General features: G+C 26.1%; 5 protein-coding genes across 5 annotated transcripts; 2 read left to right on the plus strand and 3 right to left on the minus strand.

The window, feature by feature from the left end:
• Window positions 1-277: 277 nt before the first annotated feature.
• OCT59_026652 (uncharacterized protein) lies at window positions 278-529 on the plus strand (the record flags this gene model as incomplete). Its single annotated transcript, XM_066143316.1, has 1 exon — window positions 278-529. The coding sequence occupies one exon, from the start codon at window positions 278-280 to the stop codon at window positions 527-529; it is 252 nt and encodes an 83-aa protein (XP_065992847.1).
• An 832-nt stretch (window positions 530-1,361) lies between these two features.
• Window positions 1,362-2,825, minus strand: OCT59_026653 (uncharacterized protein; the record flags this gene model as incomplete). The annotated part of the gene is made up of 1 exon (XM_066143318.1): window positions 1,362-2,825. The coding sequence occupies one exon, from the start codon at window positions 2,823-2,825 to the stop codon at window positions 1,362-1,364; it is 1,464 nt and encodes a 487-aa protein (XP_065992848.1).
• Window positions 2,826-9,630: 6,805 nt separating this feature from the next.
• On the minus strand, window positions 9,631-11,016 carry OCT59_026654 (uncharacterized protein; the record flags this gene model as incomplete). Its single annotated transcript, XM_066143319.1, has 1 exon — window positions 9,631-11,016. The coding sequence occupies one exon, from the start codon at window positions 11,014-11,016 to the stop codon at window positions 9,631-9,633; it is 1,386 nt and encodes a 461-aa protein (XP_065992849.1).
• A 3,734-nt stretch (window positions 11,017-14,750) lies between these two features.
• On the minus strand, window positions 14,751-15,363 carry OCT59_026655 (uncharacterized protein; the record flags this gene model as incomplete). Its single annotated transcript, XM_025308406.2, has 3 exons — window positions 14,751-14,887; window positions 14,976-15,263; window positions 15,336-15,363. 3 exons carry the CDS (start codon window positions 15,361-15,363, stop codon window positions 14,751-14,753), a joined length of 453 nt encoding a protein of 150 aa, XP_025180475.1.
• Window positions 15,364-18,492: 3,129 nt separating this feature from the next.
• On the plus strand, window positions 18,493-19,112 carry OCT59_026656 (uncharacterized protein; the record flags this gene model as incomplete). The annotated part of the gene is made up of 2 exons (XM_066143320.1): window positions 18,493-18,942; window positions 19,086-19,112. 2 exons carry the CDS (start codon window positions 18,493-18,495, stop codon window positions 19,110-19,112), a joined length of 477 nt encoding a protein of 158 aa, XP_065992850.1.
• Between the last annotated feature and the right edge of the window lie 3,511 nt (window positions 19,113-22,623).

A 22,623-nucleotide genomic window follows, 5' to 3' on the forward strand; every position in this document is an offset into this window, starting at 1 on the left:
TACGAAGATACAAAGATGAGATCATATAAAATTAAAATTTTTTTGAAAGAATTACCAACTTATGGAGTTTTATATCAAAGAAAAGTTAATGAAATAGTAGATGCAGTGTGTCCAAGATGCAATAATGAGATCGATTGGTATCATGTTTGGAAGATGAAGTTGAATTAGAAGAAATGTTATATGAAGCAATAGCTGAATATGAAGAAATATTAATATCAGATGATAAAAAAGAAGAAGTGGAAATATTACGAGATATTAATATAAATTTTATGAAACAATGTTAACTCAATCAGATATTTTATTAGGTTATAGTAGAATATGGGAACTTTTGCGAGGTGTATATAATAGAAAGTTTGATGAGATATCGAAGAAAAAAGAATACAAGAATGTGATAGAACATTTGTGGAGCTTTTGTTATGATAAATATAGAACGAGAATCTGGGTTAAACGATGCGATGAAGTGGCGGAGATAGAGAAAGATAGAGGTATAGATCTTAAAAAGGAAAAAAAGAATAGAGGAGGGCGATAGAATTAATAATAAAAAATCAAGAAAAATTGAAAAAACAACTGAAAATAGATTAAATGAAAAAACTATAAAAAAATAGTAACGAGAAATAATCTTTTAGATGATGTAACGAATCGTAGATCCTTTAAGAACAATTGGGGAACGAAGGTTAAAATATATAGTTAAATTTTATAATTTAGTTTTATTATGATTGATTATCTAGTTACATTTTATATAGTATTTAGATAGATCGGTTAGTTATAGAGGATTATATAATTGTATAATTTTCTAGGTGTTTGTAAAATTTTAATAATCATAATTAATAAACGCGTTACTAATTTTTTTTAATTGATCATCACCGTTGACCAGAATTATCAATTTTTACCGGCACTATATTTTTTTAATGCTGGTCGATCGTCATAATTTCAGTCACCGGTGATCGATGATAGTTAGTAGTTAGAAAAATTCCTAAATTTATTATAAATAAATAAACAAATAATTTTTTGAGGATAATAATGATCAAATGTGTCACATTTTGAGCAAATCGTAGAACAGGATAATAACCCAATACCCGGGGTACATTCGAAATAAAATATTATGGTTCAAAATAAATTAACCGTAAGATGAAAGTTTAAATTGATTTATATCATACTTTGAAAAGAATTTAGTTGTTAAACAAAAAATATATTATTCATAAAAATAGAAACTGAGATTTATTCGGTTATAGATGAAAATCATTTATTAAATTGTTCTCGTAAATCATAATACAAAGATATATAAATTTTATACCGTAAATGAAAATTGTAGTCTATTATTTAAAATGAGTAATTCCCTCAGTAATATACAATTGAATTATCTATATGTTTATATCTTTAATTACTCCATCAATCTTATATTTATTGACCAGTTTCATATATGAATCAGTCTGATAAATATAAAACTCAACCAAAAAAATGGAAATTGCAGGTCGTCCTTTCCATTTTTCAAGGAATGCCTCCAAAGTTTCTAAAGAAAACCTAATGCCATGAGGAATTCCTATTTGTCTCAGATTTATTGATGCTTCTTTAGTTAACACATTTGATAAGTAATCCCCATATTCTAAGTTTTTCCCTTTTTCATAATATTCTTTTTTAAAATATAAAGATCGTAAATTCTGACATTTTTTAAGTAATTTTTCAAATTCAATAAAGTAAGTTTCAAATAATGGAAACATAGGAATTGTTAAATATTCAATTAAAAAACAATTCTCATAAATTGTACGAATAAAATTAAAAGAATCATCATTAAAAGTATCTTTTTCTACGTAAAAACAATTGATCCTCAATTCTCTAAGAAATAAGCTATTTTTAATTATGTAATTAACTTGGTAAATATATATAAAATCTATTTCTATAAACTCAAGGTTACGATAAGCCACCATTTCCAATTTTTTATTAAAATTATCATTATTTGAAAATAGAGGAGAACTAATTTTTAATGTTTTCAAATTATGAAGTTCTAGGAGTGCGTCTTGTAGAAATGTATAATCACCATTATCGTTGTAATTATCGGAAGAATTTTCAAACTGAAAATGATTAAGAGTATTCGCATGCTTCTTTACTGCATTAAAAATTTCTGTATAAGGATCTTCTAACATTTCCCAATAATAATACATATCATTTTCTACTTCAAATTCGTCTACCCATTCAAAATATTTCAAATTTTTTTGATATTCGATTAACTTAGTAGTTCCAGAATTAGCTTTTAAATTTTTATTAACAATGATGATTCTTTGTACTTGTTGACATATATGTGCTAATCTGTAAAAATACCTAGGATTAATCAATGTGTCACACGTTAATTCATATATTGATTCAAGGCGGAATTTTGCTTCTGGAAGATGTAGTATCTCATAGGTGCCACATACATTTAAATACTTTATTTCTGGACATTTCTTTATCAAGAAACTATAAATTTGTTCTTGTAAAAGAAATCGATTATATTCTAATAATGGTCCAATAGAAATTATATCATCTATAATTTCTATATTGATACTCCTACAGAAAGACAAATAATCAAATGCAAGTGATTGACTTGAGATTTTAATTCCTTTCTTTGTTAAGGTTTCTTTAATATCATTGGATAAGTAAGAAGTAAGAATTGAATATAAAGATTTTTTATTATAATAATTAATAGTATAGCGCCAGGGGTTTTTCCATAAAATTGGAATTACGGTTTCACACCAAATTCTATTAACCATTAAGCATGAAAAGAGAAATTTTGCATTATCTTGTAATTCTTCAAACACCAAGAAAAGGATATCCTTATTAAGTCTGGCCATTTTTCTTTGGAAAAAAAAAAAAATAGGGGGGAAAAATAAACGAATAGAATACATATTTATATAAATTCCGGTGTACGTTGATCGACGATGTTTCACCGACGTAAAAAACCACACATATGGCAAGCCCGTGTCTGACATTTTACCCGATTTTCATCTGTCGCGTGCTTGATATTTATCTTTAAATCAAATACAGTTGGAAGCATGAACGGATAAAAATATCAAGCACGTAATCTAACTATACTTGATAATTTTATCTCGTCAAAAATTAGTTTCTTTGTCAGCACAGGGTCAATCACGTGTTTTTAAGTTTAGCGTAATTTTAAATTTTTTTTTTTAAATTTTACGCGAATTATTTTTTTTTTAAATTTTTACGCGAATAATTTTTTTTTTATTGCTTTTTTTTATAAAACAATTTATTTATTTTTAATATAGGCAAAGACTTTTTTTTGATATAATTTCTTGGAAATTTTTTTTTACTTTTTTTTTTGATAAAAAATTTTGTTAGAGAATTTTTTTTACATTTCTGAATTTTTTTTTAATGGATAATTTCGTTAAATTTCATTGGAGAATTTTTTTTTAGTAAGATTTTTTTTTTTGGACATATACCTAATTTGTTGGAATAATTTTGTTTAACAGGAGAGATTTTTTTTTTTTTGTAGAAAATTCTTTGGAGAATTTTTTTAATAGTAAAGATTTTTTTTGATAAAAATAATTTTGTCAGAAATTTTTTTAACAAGTGAGATTCTTTTTAAAGTGAGATTCTTTTTGACTTTAAGATTTTTTTTTTTAATAGGAGAGTGTTTTCCTTGATAAAGAATTTCTTTTGGGAATTTTTTTTAATAGATGAAAATTTTTTTTTAATAGGGAGATTGTTTTTGATAGAGGATTATTAAAGAATTTTTCTTTGATAGGAAAATAAATAATTTCGCTGAGAATCTTTTTTTTTTTGATAGAACATTTCGTTAGTAAATTTTTTTAACAAGGGAGATTTTTTTTTGATAGAAAATTTTGGTAAAGACTTTTTTTTTAATAGGAGAGGAGTTTTTTTTTTGATTAAGAATTTCATTAGAGAATTGTTTATTGAAAAATTTTTTTATTTTTTTGATGGAGAATTTTGTTTAGAAATCTTAATAAAAAATTTTATTGAAAAAAGTTAAAAAGTTTTTTTAATAAGGGTATCGAGAATTTGGCTTGAAATTTTTTTTTTAATAATGAATTTCATTAGAGATCTTTTTTTTTTATAAAAAATTTATTGAAAATTTTTTATTAAATTTTACAATTTTAATAAATTTTTACTCCTCTTCATCTTCCCATCACTCCTCTTCGTCCCCATAACTCCTCTTCGTCTCCCATCACTCCTTTTCGTCTCTCATCACTCCTCTTTGTCTCCACTCATTTCTTTTCGTCTCCCATCACTCCTCTTCGTCTCCAATCACTTCTTTTCGTCTCCCATCATCCTCTTCGTCTCTCATCACTTCTTTTCGTCTTCCATCACTCCTCTCCTTTTTATCTCTCATCACTCCTTCTAATCTCCCATCACTCTTCTTTATCTTCCCATCACTTCTTTTCGTCTCCTATCACTCCTTTTTATCTCCAATCACTCTCCCATCACTCCTTTTCATCTCTCATCATGTCCTATTTCTCCTTTTTGTTTCCTATCACTTCTCATTACTCTTTTTTATTCTCTTTTATCTTCTATTACTTTCCATTACTCCATTGTTATTTCATTTTTTTTATTAGCATCTTTCTCCTTGATCATTGTAATTTACTTATCTTTTTTATTTATTGTTATTGTTTCTTTTATTTGTATCACTTCAATAAAAATAAATATGGTGATATTTTTCTTTAAAATCAAAAATGTGTGACTTAAATTTAATATTTGCAAATAAAGTTTCATTAAATAAGATTATTTTGAATAAATATGTTTGCAAAAAAAATTTTTTTTAAAATATCTTTTGCAATAAATTTTAAGTTTAAAACAAGAGGTCATTTTCATGGGAGAGCTTGGCATGCTTTTAAAAGATCTTTTAAGTGAAAGTTATTGTACTTCAATTTATAAATATGCGATTATAAATATGCAAATTGTTGATCTCTCTTTTATAAATAAGCTTCGTTAAAACAAATAAATTAATAAAATGAATAAACAAATGATGTTTTCTATTTATAATGAGTAAATTAAGTATAGAGAAATGGCAGATTTCGGTTTATTATAAGTTAAAATAGTAAAATAGTACAATTTAAGGGAATTGCTAAACGCTTGGGTGATTGTCGCCTGGGGACTTTTTTTTAAATATGTCACATGATATACAATATATAGAGTAAATTTATTGATCGGCTGACAGCTGATTTTTTAACCTTAATTTTTGATCGGCTAAACTTTTTTTAAAAAAAATTTTTTTGCAACATATTTATTAAAATTATCTTATCCAATGAAATTTTATTTTCAAATATTAAAATTTTAGTCACATATTTTACGATTTTAAAGAAAAAAATCACTGTATTTTTAATGAAGTGATACAAATAAAAGAAACAACAACAAGATAAGGCCACACAAATTCAATTTTTCGGTTCACGTAACATTGAAATTTAAAATCGACCCGGGGACCCGGGGTTTATTGTTTATTAGTAAAAAAAGTTTATATATAAAATCGTGACATTTGATTGGTTGACTTTTAAAAGGGAGGAATTTATAGAAGTTCTCAGCCGCGTGATAAACTTACCCGCCAATAAAATTACGTCCTGATCACGTGATAAATTTTTTATATATAAACTTTTTTTTATTGAAATTTGAAAAAGTGACCCGGCCGGGTGAAGTGAACCGAAAATTCGAATTTGTGGGGCCTAAGTAAATTACAATGATCAAAGAGAAAAATGCTAATAAAAAATTGAAATAACAATAGAGTAATGGAAAGTAATAGGAGATGAAAGGGAATAAAAAAGAGCAATGAGAAGTGATAGGAAACAAAAAGGAGAAATAGGACATGATGGGAGACGAAAGAAGTGATGGGAAGATGAAGAAGAGTGATGAGAGATTAGAAGGAGTGATGGGAAACGAAAAGAAGTGATAGGAAGATGAAGAGGAGTGATGGGAGACGAAAGAAGTGATGAGAGACGAAAAGAAGTGATGGGAAGATGAAGAAGAGTGATGAGAGATTAGAAGGAGTGATGGGAGACGAAAAGAAGTGATGAAAGACGAAAGGAAATGATGGGAGACAAAAAGAAATGATGGGAAGATGAAGAGGAGTGATGGGAGACGAAAAGAAGTGATGAAAGACGAAAGGAAGTTACGGGAGACAAAAAGAAGTGATGGGAAGATGAAGAGGAGTAAAAATTTATTAAAATTGTAAAATCTAATAAAAATTTTTCCAATAAATTTTATAAAAAAAAAGATCTCTAATGAAATTCTTTATTAAAAAAAATTCTCTAATGAAATTCTCAATCAAAAAAAATATTCCCGATTAAAGAAAAATTTCTAACGAATTGATCTATCAAAAAAAAAACTTCCCTCATATTAAAAAAAAAAATTCTTTACCGAAATTCCTATCAAAAAAAAAATCTCCCCTGTTAAAAAATTTTCTAACGAAATTATCTATCAAAAAAAAATCTTCCCTATTAAAAAAATTCTTCTAAGAATTTTCTACAAAAAAAAATAAAAATTCTCAATGAATTCTCTATCAAAAAAAAAATCCCTCCTGTTAAAAAAAATTGTTCCAACAAATTAAGTATATGTCAAAAAACAAAAAAAATCTTATAAAAAAAAAATTCTCCAATGAAATTTCTATCAAATAAAAAATTTTAACGAAATTATCCATCAAAAAAAACTCAGAAATGTCCCTATCAATGAAAAAAAATTCTCCAACGAAATTTTTTATCAAAAAAAAAAATCTTTTTATTTAAAAAAAAATCCAAAAAAATTCTAACAGAAAAAGCCTTAAAAAAAAATTATTCGTGTAAGATTTAAAAAAAAATTTTTTTAAACTACGCTAAAACTTAAAAAACATGTGATTGACAAAATATCAATCCTGTGCTGACAAAGAAACTAATTTTTGGCAAAGATAAAATTATCAAGTATAGTTGGATTAAATCAAACACAGTTTGACAAAAACATCAAGCACAGACGGACAAAAATATCAAGCACAGATGGATAAAACCATCAAGCACGTACAGATAAAAACATCAAGCCTTTTTTTTTCTTTTTTTTTATATAATCTGATTTAGCTCCGGAACCCACAGATCTTATCTACCCTGTAAGGTACAGATAATTGCCAATACCTTGCTGCGTCCGTTTCATCACTTAACCGCTGGAAATGCGATAAACACCAAGAGCCACGTTACCTATGATTATGAACCAGTCGGACATATTCCAAAAGGCCCGCAGTTCTATCGAAATTGGATGTCATCAAATAAAATGAGAGAGATTTATTCAAAACGCTTAGGCGTCAAATATTCGGTTACCATACGAAAATATAATAATTACCATAGTAATAAGAACTCCAACTTAAAAGCAATGATGGAGCCAGTGTCTACATACAACAATAATCGCACTATTGAAACCACCTGCGCTTATTATAAAGAATATTCAAACTTAAAGTTTGATGTCGTACACTCACCATAACAACAGAAAAGATGGAACCATCTGACTAAAGGGATTCTCAAGCAAGAATCAGGGCCATTATGTTAAACCATACATATTTAATACACCTTCGGCTCAATCACACTCACCAACAGTTTTCAAACAACTTGCTCACCTACCAGAAAAAAGAATAGATCATGATATGATTGACCTCTCAAAAGTTATGATAAACTTAAAGACTCCATCACATTACTACTTCGTCGGACGAAAAATTGGTTTTGAAGAGTTAAAAAACGCAACAAATTAAAAAAACCATTATCTTCCTTACCAGCTGACTTTCAAGGCGACGCCCACCTTTATTACTACAACACGTACAATATTAATCTTTTCTATTACAAAGTTAGACGACGTTTCAACGTCAGTTCAATCCCTCAATATAACTATGGCTATGATAAAGCCATTCAACTTTACCAACAATCGCAACTAAGGAGTTCGCGTCCTATGATTTTTGAAGGTGTTTTTCCAAAGACCAATCGCTCAGGCTTTTTTGCCATTTCACGTTGAGATCGTGACGTTATTAATAATCCTTCAATTTTCTTTACAAGATTGATACCTCTCCCGGATGACGTTGAACCATCCAACACGATTGCACGCTCGCAAGCTTCTGCCGAGTTGGCGCACGATTAACTCTGGTGTTATCACAAGCAAATGTGGATCTCTATTAAATGCATTATTCTATACTTGTCAGTATTAACTACATTTGTAGTTAAAATAAAAATACGGATTCTTTTTTTGTTTTTTTTGTTCGTCTCTTTTTCATAAAAATAGTACACAAGTGTTTCAAATATATATCATGTGACCCATAACAAAAAATTAATGAATATAACTTAAAAAAAATTTGCAGTAAGTGATTTCTGCAAGTAGACTTGAAATGTCAAAGATCATTTGAATGTCATTTTTAAAAATTTTTTTTTTTCGCGTAAAAAAAATATTTTAAAGAAATCAGTAACACAGGATAATCATGTGCGCATAGAATAATTTACAATTCGAAAATCCAACAGATACACTGACTCCTGTAGATCAGTTGAAGAAGAGATCTTTGTAGTAATATTTATTGTTTATTAAATCCTCGGTATATTTTACATAAGGAATTCTCAGTCACCTAACTACTTGATACATGATGATGGGTCAGCAAATATCCAAATTTTATTTTTTTTATAGTAACATAAGCTTTCTTAAATTATTCCTAAACCTATTAAGTTAAACCTAATAACTTCTATATTTTTAAGAGATTTTTCTAAATTTGGACTTTAGTTTCAACATGAAAAATAGGTTTCAGACGGCATTACTACATTTAATAATTAGAATATAAACGATTAAGTCATTAAATAAAATAAATATCTTGTAATTTATAATATACATAGCTATATACAATACGAATAACTTGGATAATTCCCGCATTGGTAAAAATTACTGAATAATTATACAGCATACAATATAGAAAATTAGAATGTTTATAATCTATCATCGGAATATTCATTAAATTTTTTTGGACGTAAAATCTTTGATAGGGCATTATCTTCCTTTTATTTCCTGACCTTACAATTAATTTTTTTTTTTCGGTTATGGATTTTTGACACTATTATGTTAATGATGCGTTTATTTATTCGATACTTAATAAAATTCTACATTTTTAATGATTAAACTATTAATAAAATTTAAATTATTATATAATATAATAAAATACATGCTATAACTATGGTCAAATAATACAGAAACGTATTATATCTCATCCAAGTCGTACTTTTATTCTTAAATATTTTATTTCTATGAATTTAAGATCAACAAATACGCAAATTTTATTTGGTATAGTATGAATTTTTTAAATGTGGCACAATTAAAGGAAAAATATCATGGATTCCATGTATAAATATTATTATACAGTATGTAATTGCTGCCGAATTAAACAGCCGAAGTTATGCTTTGGAAAATAACCAAAAAACGTGAATTTATTACTAGTTTTTTTTTTCAATAATATATTGTTCATAATTCATTAAGATTATCATATTATCCATATTAGATAGAAAAAAAATCAGAAAATGGAAATATTTTTTTTATTGAATTGCCCTCATAAATCATAATACATAGATATGTTCTAAATTTATACCACGAATGAAAATTTATAGTCTTTTAATTAAAACGAATAATTCAGTATAGTAATTGAATTACTATCTACACATTCATTTCTTTAATCACTCCTTCAATTTTATATTTATCGATAATTTTCATATAAGAATCATTTTTTCGATAAAAATAATACCCATGGACATATATAGAAACTGCAGGTCGTCCTTTCCATTTTTCAAAAAATAATTCTAATGCTTTTAAAGAAAGTCTAATATCATAAGAAATTCCAATTTCTCTTAGATTGGTTGATGCTTCTTTAACTAACAAATTTAACAAATAATCTCCAAATTCTAATTCTCTCCCTTCTTTATAATATGCATCTTGAAAATATAATGCTCGCAAATTTTGACATTTTTTAAGTAATTTTTCAAATTCAATAAAATGATTCTCCAATAATGGAAAAACAGGAATTGTTAAATATTCAATTAAAAAACAATTTTCACTAATTGTATGTATAAAATTAAGAGAGATATCAATAATATTATCATTCCAGTGAAAATCATTGATCCTTAATTCTTTAAGATATAAACAATTTTTTATTATGCAAGTAACTTGATAAATATCTATATAATCTATCTTTAGAATCTCAAGGTCACGATAAGTTACCATTTCCAATTTTTCATTAAAATCATCATTACTTAAAAATAGAGGTGAATCAATGTCTAATATTTTTAAATTATGAAGTCTTAGGAGTGTATATTGTATAAACGAATAATCATAATTATTGTAATTACTGTCATAATCAAATAGAAGGCATGTTTCAAAATGATTAATAGTATTTGCATGTTTTTCTAACATGTTAAAAATTTCTGTATAAGGATCTTCCAATATTTCCCAATAATAGAAGCCATCATCTACTTTAAAATCATCTATCCATTTAAAATATTTTAAATTTTTTTGTAATTCAATTAATTTAGTAGTTCCATTATTAACTTTTGTGTTTTTATTAATAATTATCATTCTTTGTATTTGTTGACAGATATTTGCTAATTTGTAAAAGTACCTAGGATCGATCAATGTGTCAAATGTTAATTCACAAAGTGATTCGAGATAGTCCTTTATTTCTGGAAGATATAAAATCTCATGGGTATCACATATACTCAAATACTTAATTTCTGGACATTTCTTTATCAAGAAACTATAAATTTCCTCTTGTAAAAGAAATTGATTATATTCTGATGATGTTCCAATGGAAATGATATTATCAATAATTATTGTATCAATACTTTTACAAAATGACAAATAATCAAATACAAGTGATTGGTTTGAAATTAGAATTTCTTTTTTTGTTAAGAATTCTTTAATATCATTAGATAAATAAGAAGTAAGAATGGAATATAAAGAAATTTTTTTATGGTAATTAATATCATAACACCAAGGATTCCTCCATAAAATTGGAATAACGATTTTACACCAAATTCTATTAACCATTAGGCATGAAAAGAGGAATATTGAACTATCATGTAATTCCTCAAATATTAAGAAAAGAATATCTTTATTAAGTTATGACATTTTCTTCAAAAAAAAACATAGAAATAGTAATAGGAGAGAAAAAAAAAGTAAATGATTAAAAATAAACAATGAAGTATACTGTATTTATATGAAACTCCGGTGTACGACCATAATGCTGATCGTCAGAATATATATGGTTAATATAGGATCTCCAGCCACACACAAATAAAATTATTCGGTTGATACTTGAAAAAAATTAGTAAATAAAATGGTAAAATTCTTAAATATCCTGAATTATTCTGAAACATATCTAAGTTTAATTAAAGCTGAGCAAAGAAAAAAAATGTTAGTAATACTATTTTTCAAAAAATAATTTTAGTTTTTTCGTTAAAAAGTAGTTTAAAAGCTTACCATACCTTGAGATTCAATCAATGCTCATTCTTAGCTAGATATAGGCTAACTTATGTCTGTTTCACCTGAACATCATGTAGAGGTTACAACGATAGAAGATAATCATTAATTATCAGGGTTGGCCGAAACTAGTAATACCAAAGCTACAATATAAATTTCTAACATTAAAATGTCTAACATTTTAACACATTATGTAAGATAAGACAGATATATATATATATATTTTCAGGATAAATTCTAAAGAATATATTTCAATTAAGTGACAAATACATCGCGAAGATGCTAATAATGCAAATTGTGTCAAATGATCTCTGTCTGTAAGATCAAGAATATCTCTGAATAAGCACAAATAGAAAAGAAATTACAGCAGTACTGATACATAATAAGAAGATCATCAACTAATATAAACCTAAATTATACTGTGCAAATTTATTTCTGATTTTTTATTAAATTTTATCATTTTTTTGTCGTTAATTTTCCATCCATTTAAATAAATAAAATTATATTACATTCTACAAGTTTATTTCCATTTTCTACTGATTTTTGATAACAATGAAAAGCTTTATCCAAATTCCTTTCTGTTTCTTCACCATTTTCATAACATATTACTAATTAAACATTGCTTTAATATTACCATTTCTGCTGCTTTTTGATATCAATGAAAGGCTTTTTCAAAATTCTTTTCTGTTCCTTCTCCATTTTCATAACATTCACTAACAAAATATTGTGTCTTCCATCACTCCTTTTCATCTCCCATCACTTCTTTTCTCCTTGCATCACCCATCACTTCTTTTCGTCTCCCATCACTCTTCTTCGTCTCCCATCACTTTTTTCTTCCCCGTCACTCCTCTTCATCTTCCCATCACTTCTTTTTGTCTCCCATCACTTCTTTTCATCTTTCATCTCTCTGGCTATGGAATATGTGGTAGGTGTTATTTCGTGAGTGTGTGGCTGCATAATGGTGTAATAAAACATCATTGACGCCATTTCTCTCTTTTTTTTTAGTAAAGCTCAAGCCCAACTCGAGTCAGCTCAAGTCCAGCTCAGCTTGAGCCGGGATTTATATGGCTCAGCTTGGCTCAAAAAGCTCGAACCAATATTTGTTGTGGTTCAGTTCATTGCGGACTCAGCTCTCTTAATTCAAGCCGAGCTTGAGCTATGCTCTGGCTCAGCTCGAGCTAGCTCATGCGGAACTTTAACTACTAGCAAACCATTTATTTTATAATATCTATTAAAAAAAAAAAATTTATTAAAATTGTAAAATTTAACAAATTTTCAATCAATTTTTTATAAAAAAAAGATCTCTCTAATGAAATTCTCTATTAAAAAAAATTTCAAGCCAAAATTCTCGATACACTTATTAAAAAAAAACTATTTTCAATAAAATTTTCTATTAAGATTTCTAAACAAAATTCTTCATCAAAAAATTTTCAACCAGCAATTTTCTAATGAAATTCTCAATCAAAAAAAATATCTCTGATTAAGAAAAATTTCTAACAAAAATCTTCCATCAAAAAACACATTTTCGCTATTAAAAAAAAATTCAAAGATTCTTACCTATTAAAAAAAATTCTCAAAAGAATTTCTATATCAAAAAAAACTTCCCTTCTATTAAAAAAAAAATCTTTACCGAAATTCTCTATCAAAAAAAAAATCTCCCTTGTTAAAAAAATTTACACTAACGAAATTATCTATCAAAAAAAATATATATATCTTACCTATTAAAAAAAAATTCTATGATAAAATTTCTATCAAAAAAAAAAATTCTCAGTGAATCTATTAAAGAAAAATTCTTTAATGAAATTCTCTATCAAAAAATTCATGTAAAATTTTAAAAAAAAAATTTTTTCAAAACTACGCTAAACTTAAAAACATGTGATCGACAGAATATCAATCCTGTGATAAAATTATTGAGTATAGTTGGATTAAATTAAACACAGTTGGACAAAAACATCAAACACAGATGGATAAAAATATCAAGCACAGATGGACAAAAACATAAAGCATGGACAGATAAAAATGTAGATAAAACCATTAAGCACATACAGATAAAAAACATTAAGCAGTTTAAGCACGTACAGATAAACATCAAGTACATACAGATAAAAGTATCAAGCATGTGATAGATAAACATCAAGTACGGACAGATGAATATCAAGCATGAACAGGTAAAATATCAGGCATGGTGTAACATTTTGTCAATCCATGCTTGATTTTTCACCCACCCAATGCCTGATAGTTTAGTCCAACTCAACTTGCCATAATTTTCTGGTCCAGATGATCGGCAATCAGGAATTCAGCTCTGTTTTTTGGCTAACTACATAATTCACATACAATCAATATGCATTTTAAAATGTTGTGACCCATACACAATTAACTCTCAAGTCAAAATTTTTGATTTCAAATTGGAAGTTTTTGATTTGAATGCTCAGTATCCAAATGTAATAAGATTGTTATATAAATATAGCACACAATATGAAGCTCTTATTGACCAAAAGGAAAAATATTTATTGTTTGGGTAAAAGAAATTAAAGACAATCATCTTTTTCATATTCATCCAATAAACAATGTTCCAAAAAAAAACATATACATTTTTATGGTGCAGCAGTCTAAAGTATTATATTTTCATTAAATTGATAGTAAAAATAATATCATAATTCACAAATCAAAATCAGTAGTAGAATGTTCAACATTTGACCTTACTGATCCTAAAGAACTGATAAATGTCTATTTCTATTAAAGTCTCTAATTTATCATGTTAATGATAACATCTCACTAACGCTGTTGACCAGCTCAGTCTGTTGAGCAGTAATTATGAATAACTTCAGGAAGATGCTTGCTATGAAGTATTTCAATCAAAATCCTTACACACAAAAAGGAGTTCTTAATTGCAGATTAAAATTGTATCTTTATTTAGTAAATCTATCTCATATTGAGACAAATACATGATATATTTATATAAAATACATTTCCTTTAAGTATATAAATTATAAAAGAAATAAAAGAAATAAATATAATAAAATAATTATAAACATCATAAGAAATAAAATATATAAAAAATAAGAAATATAAGAAAAATATACTATAATATGTCGATCATTTTGTGGTGCAGTAAATCTTGTGATTTTTCTAATTTTCACAAATAATATGATCTTAAAATTAGTTTATTTAATATAACTAATCCACCAGATATAAGTACAAGTGATGGAATAAGATCATATGTTACAACACTATTAAAATACAATATCTGAATAATCAATTGTGGTATATCTTCAACAAAGATATACCACAAAGTATGATCTTTATGATAATAGAGCTGAAAATACTTTGAGACCAAATAAATTTGATGTCAAAGTATTTATTGCTAGTATGTCAATGGCTGAAAATATTGTGCATAACCCTGTAATTGAATCTGAATGTTGTCCTGTCTTAAACAGACCTAAATATAGTAAAGAAATATAAATTTTTCTATTTTCTAGTAAAAAATTAAAAAAACTAAAAATTTTTAAAAAAAATATGTATATTACCTGACAACATCCAAGTTTTCTCATTAATTCCTAATAAAGGTTCAATTACCACATGATAAGAAGAATTTGGCTGATTAAATGTACTACTGAAAATTGGAATATGCCCTGTGTAGTTATTACTTTCAACAGTACATAGTTTGGATTCTTCTGAAAATGTTTGTCGTAATAGACTTGGTTTGTATGGGTTATCATTTAGTTGAAATATGGAAATATTTGCAGTAGATAACCTCACTGAAATATTGACAGCTGGCTTTGCTGACTCAATTACAGGATTATCATATTCAGCTCCTATAAATCAAAAAAAAATTTTTATTAAAATAAAAATAAAAGTAAAAAGTAAAAAATAAATTAAAAACTTACCTTGATTATTTAATCTTAATAAAGCCATCAATAAAATTCCTAGTTGTCTCTATTAAAATTTATTTAACCTTATGAAGTTGGACGACTAAAGTAGTAAAAGTATGCAAATAGAAAAAAAAATCTGGGAGTTAATATATCTTACAAATTGAAAAATGTAAAAAAAATTTCATGATGTTTTATTTTTGTTATTTTTTTTTTTAAAAAAAAAGAAAAAAAATTTCGTCTAACACGATTATCATAAGACCTACATGATCCCAATTTTAATTTTTTAATACAAAAGAATGCCCTAGTTAGATAAATTAAGTGACTTTTATTGAAAACTAATAGTTGTATTTCGGAAATAAAATAAATAATGTTTCTATCGAAAATTGATAAGTTTTTATTTCACAAATTTTTAAAATTCAAAAATTAAAAAAAAATTAACGTTAAATACTTATTTTTGTGGCCAAACGACAATCATTTTTAAGTTTCTTGTGTAACATTTACATCAATGATATCAAATAATCTTGATACACAAGCTATTGTTCGTTTGTAAGAAGTTCTTCTTGTGTAACATCTACACCAATGATATCAAATAATCTTGATACACAGGCTATTATCGTTTAGTAAGAAATTTCCATATGTGGTTTAATTTGTAATTATTGGCTATAATAAAATGATTTATTAAGATAATTGTTTTGCTTATCTGTTTTATTTGTTCAAATACGTGAGAACAATCTTCCGCAAAATTTTCATGGTGAACATTTATAATAAAAATTGTAAGAAAGGCATAATATATATGATAACAGCTTTTCTTTCCTATTGATTAGCGCATCGTAGTAATAAATTATTTTTCGTTTAATAAATTGATAATTACCGGGGTGATCATTACCGTTGGCCAGAATTATCAATTTTTACCGGCACTATATTTTTTTAATGCTGGTCGATCATCATAATTTCAATTACCGGTGATCATCAACACCCAAAATTCTAATAAATTAGTGTTCGCTCAATTAAAATAATTAATGTTTAATGCTATTGATAATGAGAAATATAAAATATTTCATACGCCATGCATCGGATAGGCACTAATATAGTAATGAAATGAAATCATGAGATACGGGGTACGTAAAATTAATGTAATACCCGACCAGTGTAATAGAGTAACAAAATAAGTAATTTCATGAATTTTCATTTTAATTGTTTCCAAATTTAGAAATATATTTCTTAATATTCAAATGACGAAACATAAATAATAAAATGTGTTTCAAATACAAATATTAAATAAAACAATATACTTATCACACGTTCTACGTATTGTTTATGCTTTGACTACGGCTTATAATCTTATACGAAATTTATAATGTCCCTATAAAAAAAACTCTGACATGTGATCAATTTTCCAAAAAAATTTTTTTAGGGTATGTTTTTTTGTTCTCATCTTATTATACATTACGATGAAACGGATTGTTTATATGATTATAGTAATATGTAGGAGGTTACAGCTAATTTATAGAACATAAAATATAATTACTATACTATGAATGAGGTAGATTTTACCTGAAGTCGAAATGCTTATATTAAAATTATAAACAGTAAAAGCAATTCAATAACAAATTTCTTACAGGACGGGTTATCATTTTATTGTGGAAATAACAGAACAAGTACAGTAAATATTTTTAAGTGAATTAATAATATCATTACTACTAGTAGTAATATATGTATAATATAAACTGGTCATATTTACAATATTTATTGGTATTATTAACCAAACTTTTATTTATGCAATATCCGTCTTATATATTATTAGAAAAAAATCCAAAAAAAAAAATTCCATAAGATTTTGTTATATTTATAACGATCTATTGAAAAAAAAATCGGAAAATTTTATTTATACGCTTATGTATTATATCTATTATTAGAAAAAAAAAATTTGAAAAAAATTCTGAAAGATCTATAACGATATATTGGCATTATTATAAAAAAAATTAGAAAATTTTATACAATACCTGTCTTATGTATTATACCAATATATATTGTTGTTATTAGAAAAAAAATTTCAAAAAAAAAAATTCTGAAAAATTTTGTTAGATTTATTCATTTTATTGACATTATTAAAAAAAAATGGAAATTGTTATTTATACAATACCTGTCTCACGTATTATATCTATTATTAGAAAAAAAAATCTAAAAAAAAATTCCAAAAGATCCATAGCGATCTATTGGCATTATTAGAAAAATTTTATTTATATAATTTTTGTCTTACGTTAATTGAAATATTTATCAATGGACGTTTAGTTCTGATATTATTATAAGTACAATTATATAAATAATAATAAAATACTTATAAATTATTTTTCTTTTTTTAAATAATTCTTTGTAAATATTATTCAATTACGTTATTTTTGTAATATTATCGTAAAAATTTTATCCGTATAATTATTTCCATAATTGAGATTGAATATACAACTTTTATGGAAATAATGTTCAATTTTTTAGAACTCTAAAATTAGTATCTACAAAGAAAATTTTATTAAGGTTCATAATTAAAACGTATTGTTAATTTATTTCCATTGCTAAAGAAAAATAATGTTCGTTACACGATTAAAAGTCCCGTAATGATTTATCATACCAAAATCTATTTTTAAACTTGGATCAACAACAATTGGAATTCTAGAAATGCAACTATTATTCTGTTCGTTTCATATATATATATTTGGTTTTTTTTTAAGTTAAAAATTTCGATTTTCATGATCGTTTCATATATGTGAAACCGATTATCTGCATAACATAAACAATAATTAAAAACGAATATAAATAAAAAAATAAAGATTTTATATTTTGTACTATAACTCTTCTAGAATAAAAAAAAATTTTTTAATTGTTAAAATTATACAAATTAATCAAAAATAACGCGCTGAAACTTTGAAGGGGAAAATTTAAGGTATTACATAATGCTACGCGCCGGGAGAGAAATTAATAAATCAAATTGTTTAACAGATTGTCTTCTGAAAAGATATTTAAATCCCTAAAAATTTCTGACTTTGAAGTAGCAAAGAATTCACTGGTCTTTATTTTGAAAATAATAAAATAAGAATTCAAATTTACTTATTAAAAACTGTTCTCTAATACGATAAAAAAAACTTTTAACGAAAATTATTTTTTACTGAATCTTACAATGGTTCAATCCAAAATCTCCGGTGCTATCAACTTCGTTTTTATCTTCACACTTTTGATTGGACTCGTTGGACGAGTTTCAGCTCATGGTATTCTTCTTAGCCCTACTCCCAGACTTCCATATGGTCATAATGTTACCGATATAATTGCTAAGGTTTCCAACCCAACCAAAGAATTTCCCTGTGGTATTGCCGGTGATAGTCCAGGCCCAGTTACAACATACAAACCTGGTGAGAAAATTTTAATCGCCTATAATAGAACTATTACTCATGGTGGAGACTGTTTAATGCAAATATCTCGATATGGTGATAAATATGATAAAGATTTCAAGACTTTCGAGAACTTAGGCCCATGTGGTATGGAAAAAGGCTTATTCACTGCATTTGTTGAAGTACCGCACGATGAATGTGATAACAAAGATTGTGTAATGAGATTCAGATGGGATGACGACGTTGGTAACAATTACTTGTATTGCGTCAATGTTAGAATAAAGAAATATCCTGATTGCTGGGATTCAAAGAGAAGAAGATCCATCGGTACAACTAGAAGGGCTTTAAAAAATTAATAATTTCACGTTTTTATTATTTATTTTAGGGTAATTTTAACGCTCACCCCAGGTGAAAATCACCTGGTCATATGATTTTTAAAATTTATACATGTAAAGTAAAACTGATTTTTTAATAAATTATAAATTAAAATTTTCCTCTTTACTTTATTAAAGCATTATAAAATTTGATAGCTAAAATGTTGACCAAAATGGTGAAATTATATTCTTAGCAAGAAAAATTCGAAAATTAGTACCAATATGAAAAATACGGATATCTTTGCAAACATAATACCTACACTCATGAAAATTAAAATGTAAGTGTTTTCCACCTTGCTGAACAATTTTCACTTAATAAAGAAAGTCGATTTCATTTGAGTAAAGTAGTGAAATTACGCTCTGAATTTAATAAACAAAAAATGAAAAATTCGAAAATTATTGCCATTACGTAAATGCGAATATCTCTACAAGTATTATACCTACGCTCATGAAATTTAAGATATAAGTAGTTTCGACATCGGTGAACAACTTTTACTTAATAAAGGAAGTCGATTTCATTTGACTGAAGTAGTGAAATTACGCTCTGAAATTAACAAACGGAAAACGAAAAATTCAAAAATTATTGTTATTATAAAAAACATGAATATTTCCACAAGTATTATACCTACGTTTATGATATTCAAGATATAAGTAGTTTCGACATAGCTGAACAACTTTCACTTAATAAAGAAAGTTGATTTCATTTGACTAAAGTGACGAAATTACGCTCTGAAGTTAGAAAATATAACACGAAAGAAATTTAGAAATAAATATACTATGAATTGTATAAAATACCTGTAGCTTCACAAGATATAAGTAACAAAACTGAGTCAAAGTGTTTAATATGTGTTAATAACAAAGCTTTTAAAATTTTTTTTAGAAAAGAAATTTTTTTTTTTATAATCATAACGTGATAAATAAATAAATAAATAATTGTGAAATGTAACACAAATCAAGGGGGGTGAATTTCACCTAAGGTGATTAAAATTAAAAAATAACCTAGGGTGAATTTTAAATTAATTCTTTATTTTATATATATTTATATATATAAAATGTGCTATAAATTATTTGAAAAATCTAGATTAATATAATACTACAAAAGTAATTTTTTTTTATTTGTCGTTTGTTTAGGTTATTTAAAAGATTTATCTTTCTTATTTTCTTATTTCGGTTTTTATGAATTGATTCGGTGATGAATCATTGCTGGTGGTGATTTTTCACTGTTCATTAAAAAAAAAATTGTTTTTATAAAATCGTTTATTCTTTCTGTAATATTTCATATTTTAATGTATTTTATTAATCTAATAAATTTTAAAACAATTGTTTTATTTCATAAAATCACACTCGCAACATAAATGATTAAAATTAAACTACAAGACAAACTATGATCACGAATTTAACTTTAACGTATATATAGTGTATTTAATATTTATGATAAATTTAATGATGCATTTTTTGAAACTGGGGAACCGGCCAATTAAAAAAATTGAAATTCAAATTTCTTTGATCTCTTAGCCTAAACCATTTATTTGTTGATTTTTTGATATAACCACCATCTGCGCTTGATATTGTAGGCCATAAATCCAGGAGTAATTTTAGCTTAAATATTAAAGTATTTCGGAATTATAGAAATCATCCATATTTTGTGTAACATTAATAGTCCGAAGTAATTTGGATCGGAAATGAAGATCATCCTAATAATAATGATGTAATAAGTTACAATTAATTTATTATTATTTACGTTGATCAAAGGATCAACATGGAAATTATTATATAAACCCCAACTTTTTGATTTAGTATTAGGAGTTCCTTTCAGTTCTTATAAGTCCTTATTAATTCTTTTTAGTTCTTTTTAACTCCTTTTTTCTAAACAATTCTTTTTAATTTTTATAATTATGACATATTCTTATATAATAAAGAATAAACCTTTTATTAAATTATAAATTTTATGACTTTATAAAAGAGATGAAATTCTTGTGGTGACAGAGTGGCAGAAGCTGTCATTGCAAATGGTGCATGCTCTGAGAATCACCTTCTATTGTCCACATACAATAGAAAAAACTTGTTGAATAATACCTAATAAATAGCCTTTTACTATCGGCATATAGTAAATACCCTCTTAGAAGGAATGGAAATTTATTAGAACCAAGGAGAAAACCCAAATAGCGGTCTCAGGAATTATTTAACAATAAAGAGAAAGTAATAAAAGAATTAGTAATAGAGTATATGGATATCATGGAATATGATAAGGAAAAGCCCAATTTAGTACCAAATGTTAAACATCGTATAGTAATAAACAAAGGTCAAACCCCAATTTTACAAAAAGGATATAGAGAAACTTTGGAAAAAAAGAAATTCATAAAGAAAGAAATAGAGAAAATGTTAAAAGTAGGAAGGATTAGACTATTATATAGTCCTTGGGCATCCCCAGTAACATTAGCAAATAAGAAAAGTGGTACTTATAGATTTTGTATTGATTACAGAGCACTTAACAAAGTTACTAAAACAGACGCATATCCTTTACCAAGAATTTATGAATTACTAGAATGATATGAAACATCAAAATGGTTCACAAGTATGGATCTAGCAGCAGGATTTTATCAAGTAGAAATGGATGAATAAGATAAAGAGAAAACAGCCTTTGTATGTTCATTAGGATTATTTGAATTTAATGTTAGTATGCCATTTGGACTTAAAAATGCCCAAAGGTTAATGAATAATGTTTTATACGATTTTATTGGAGATTTTGTTGAAGTTTACATTGATGACATAATGATACACTCTAAAAATTTTGAAGATCATATTATACATGTAACTAAAGTATTACAGGAACATAATTTAGTCGTAAAATTAAAAAAGAGCAGATTTTGTAAACAACAAATTGAATTTTTAGGTCATGAGATTGGTAAAGATGGAATAAAACCCAATTCTAAGAAAGTAGAAATAATTAGTAAAATAAAAGAACCCCAAACTTTGACAGAGTTACGATCATTTTTAGGATTATATTTATATTAAAGGAGATTTATTAAAGATTTCTCCAAGAAGCCAAACTGTTATATAAATTATTAGAAAAAGATGTTCCATATGAATGGACAGATGAACAACAAAATACCTTTGAATGGTTAAAACAATGTCTAACTGAAAGCCCAAGTTTGTCACACCCAAACTCTAAGAAGAAGTTTATTTTGATAACAGATGCATCAGCAGATGAATTAGAAGCTATATTAGTTCAGAAAAATGATAAAAATAAGGAATTGTAATAGCATATGCCAGTAGAAGTACCAATAAAACTGAGAGAAATTATCCTATTACAGATTTGAAATGTTTGGCAATAATATATGGAGTTGAATATTTCCATAAATTCTTAATAAATAAAAGATTTAAGATAATCACTAATCATGCAGCTCTTAAAAGTTTAGTAAATGAGAAAATTCCAAAAGGAAGGTGTGCAAGATGGATAATGAAATTGCAACAATATGATTTCTTTGTAGAACATAGACCAGGAAAGAAAAATGGTAATGCTGATGCACTTTCAAGATTGAAATATAA

This window comes from Rhizophagus irregularis, chromosome 6 (assembly GCF_026210795.1).
Source record: "Rhizophagus irregularis chromosome 6, complete sequence".
NCBI classification, from domain to species: Eukaryota; Fungi; Glomeromycota; class Glomeromycetes; order Glomerales; family Glomeraceae; genus Rhizophagus; species Rhizophagus irregularis.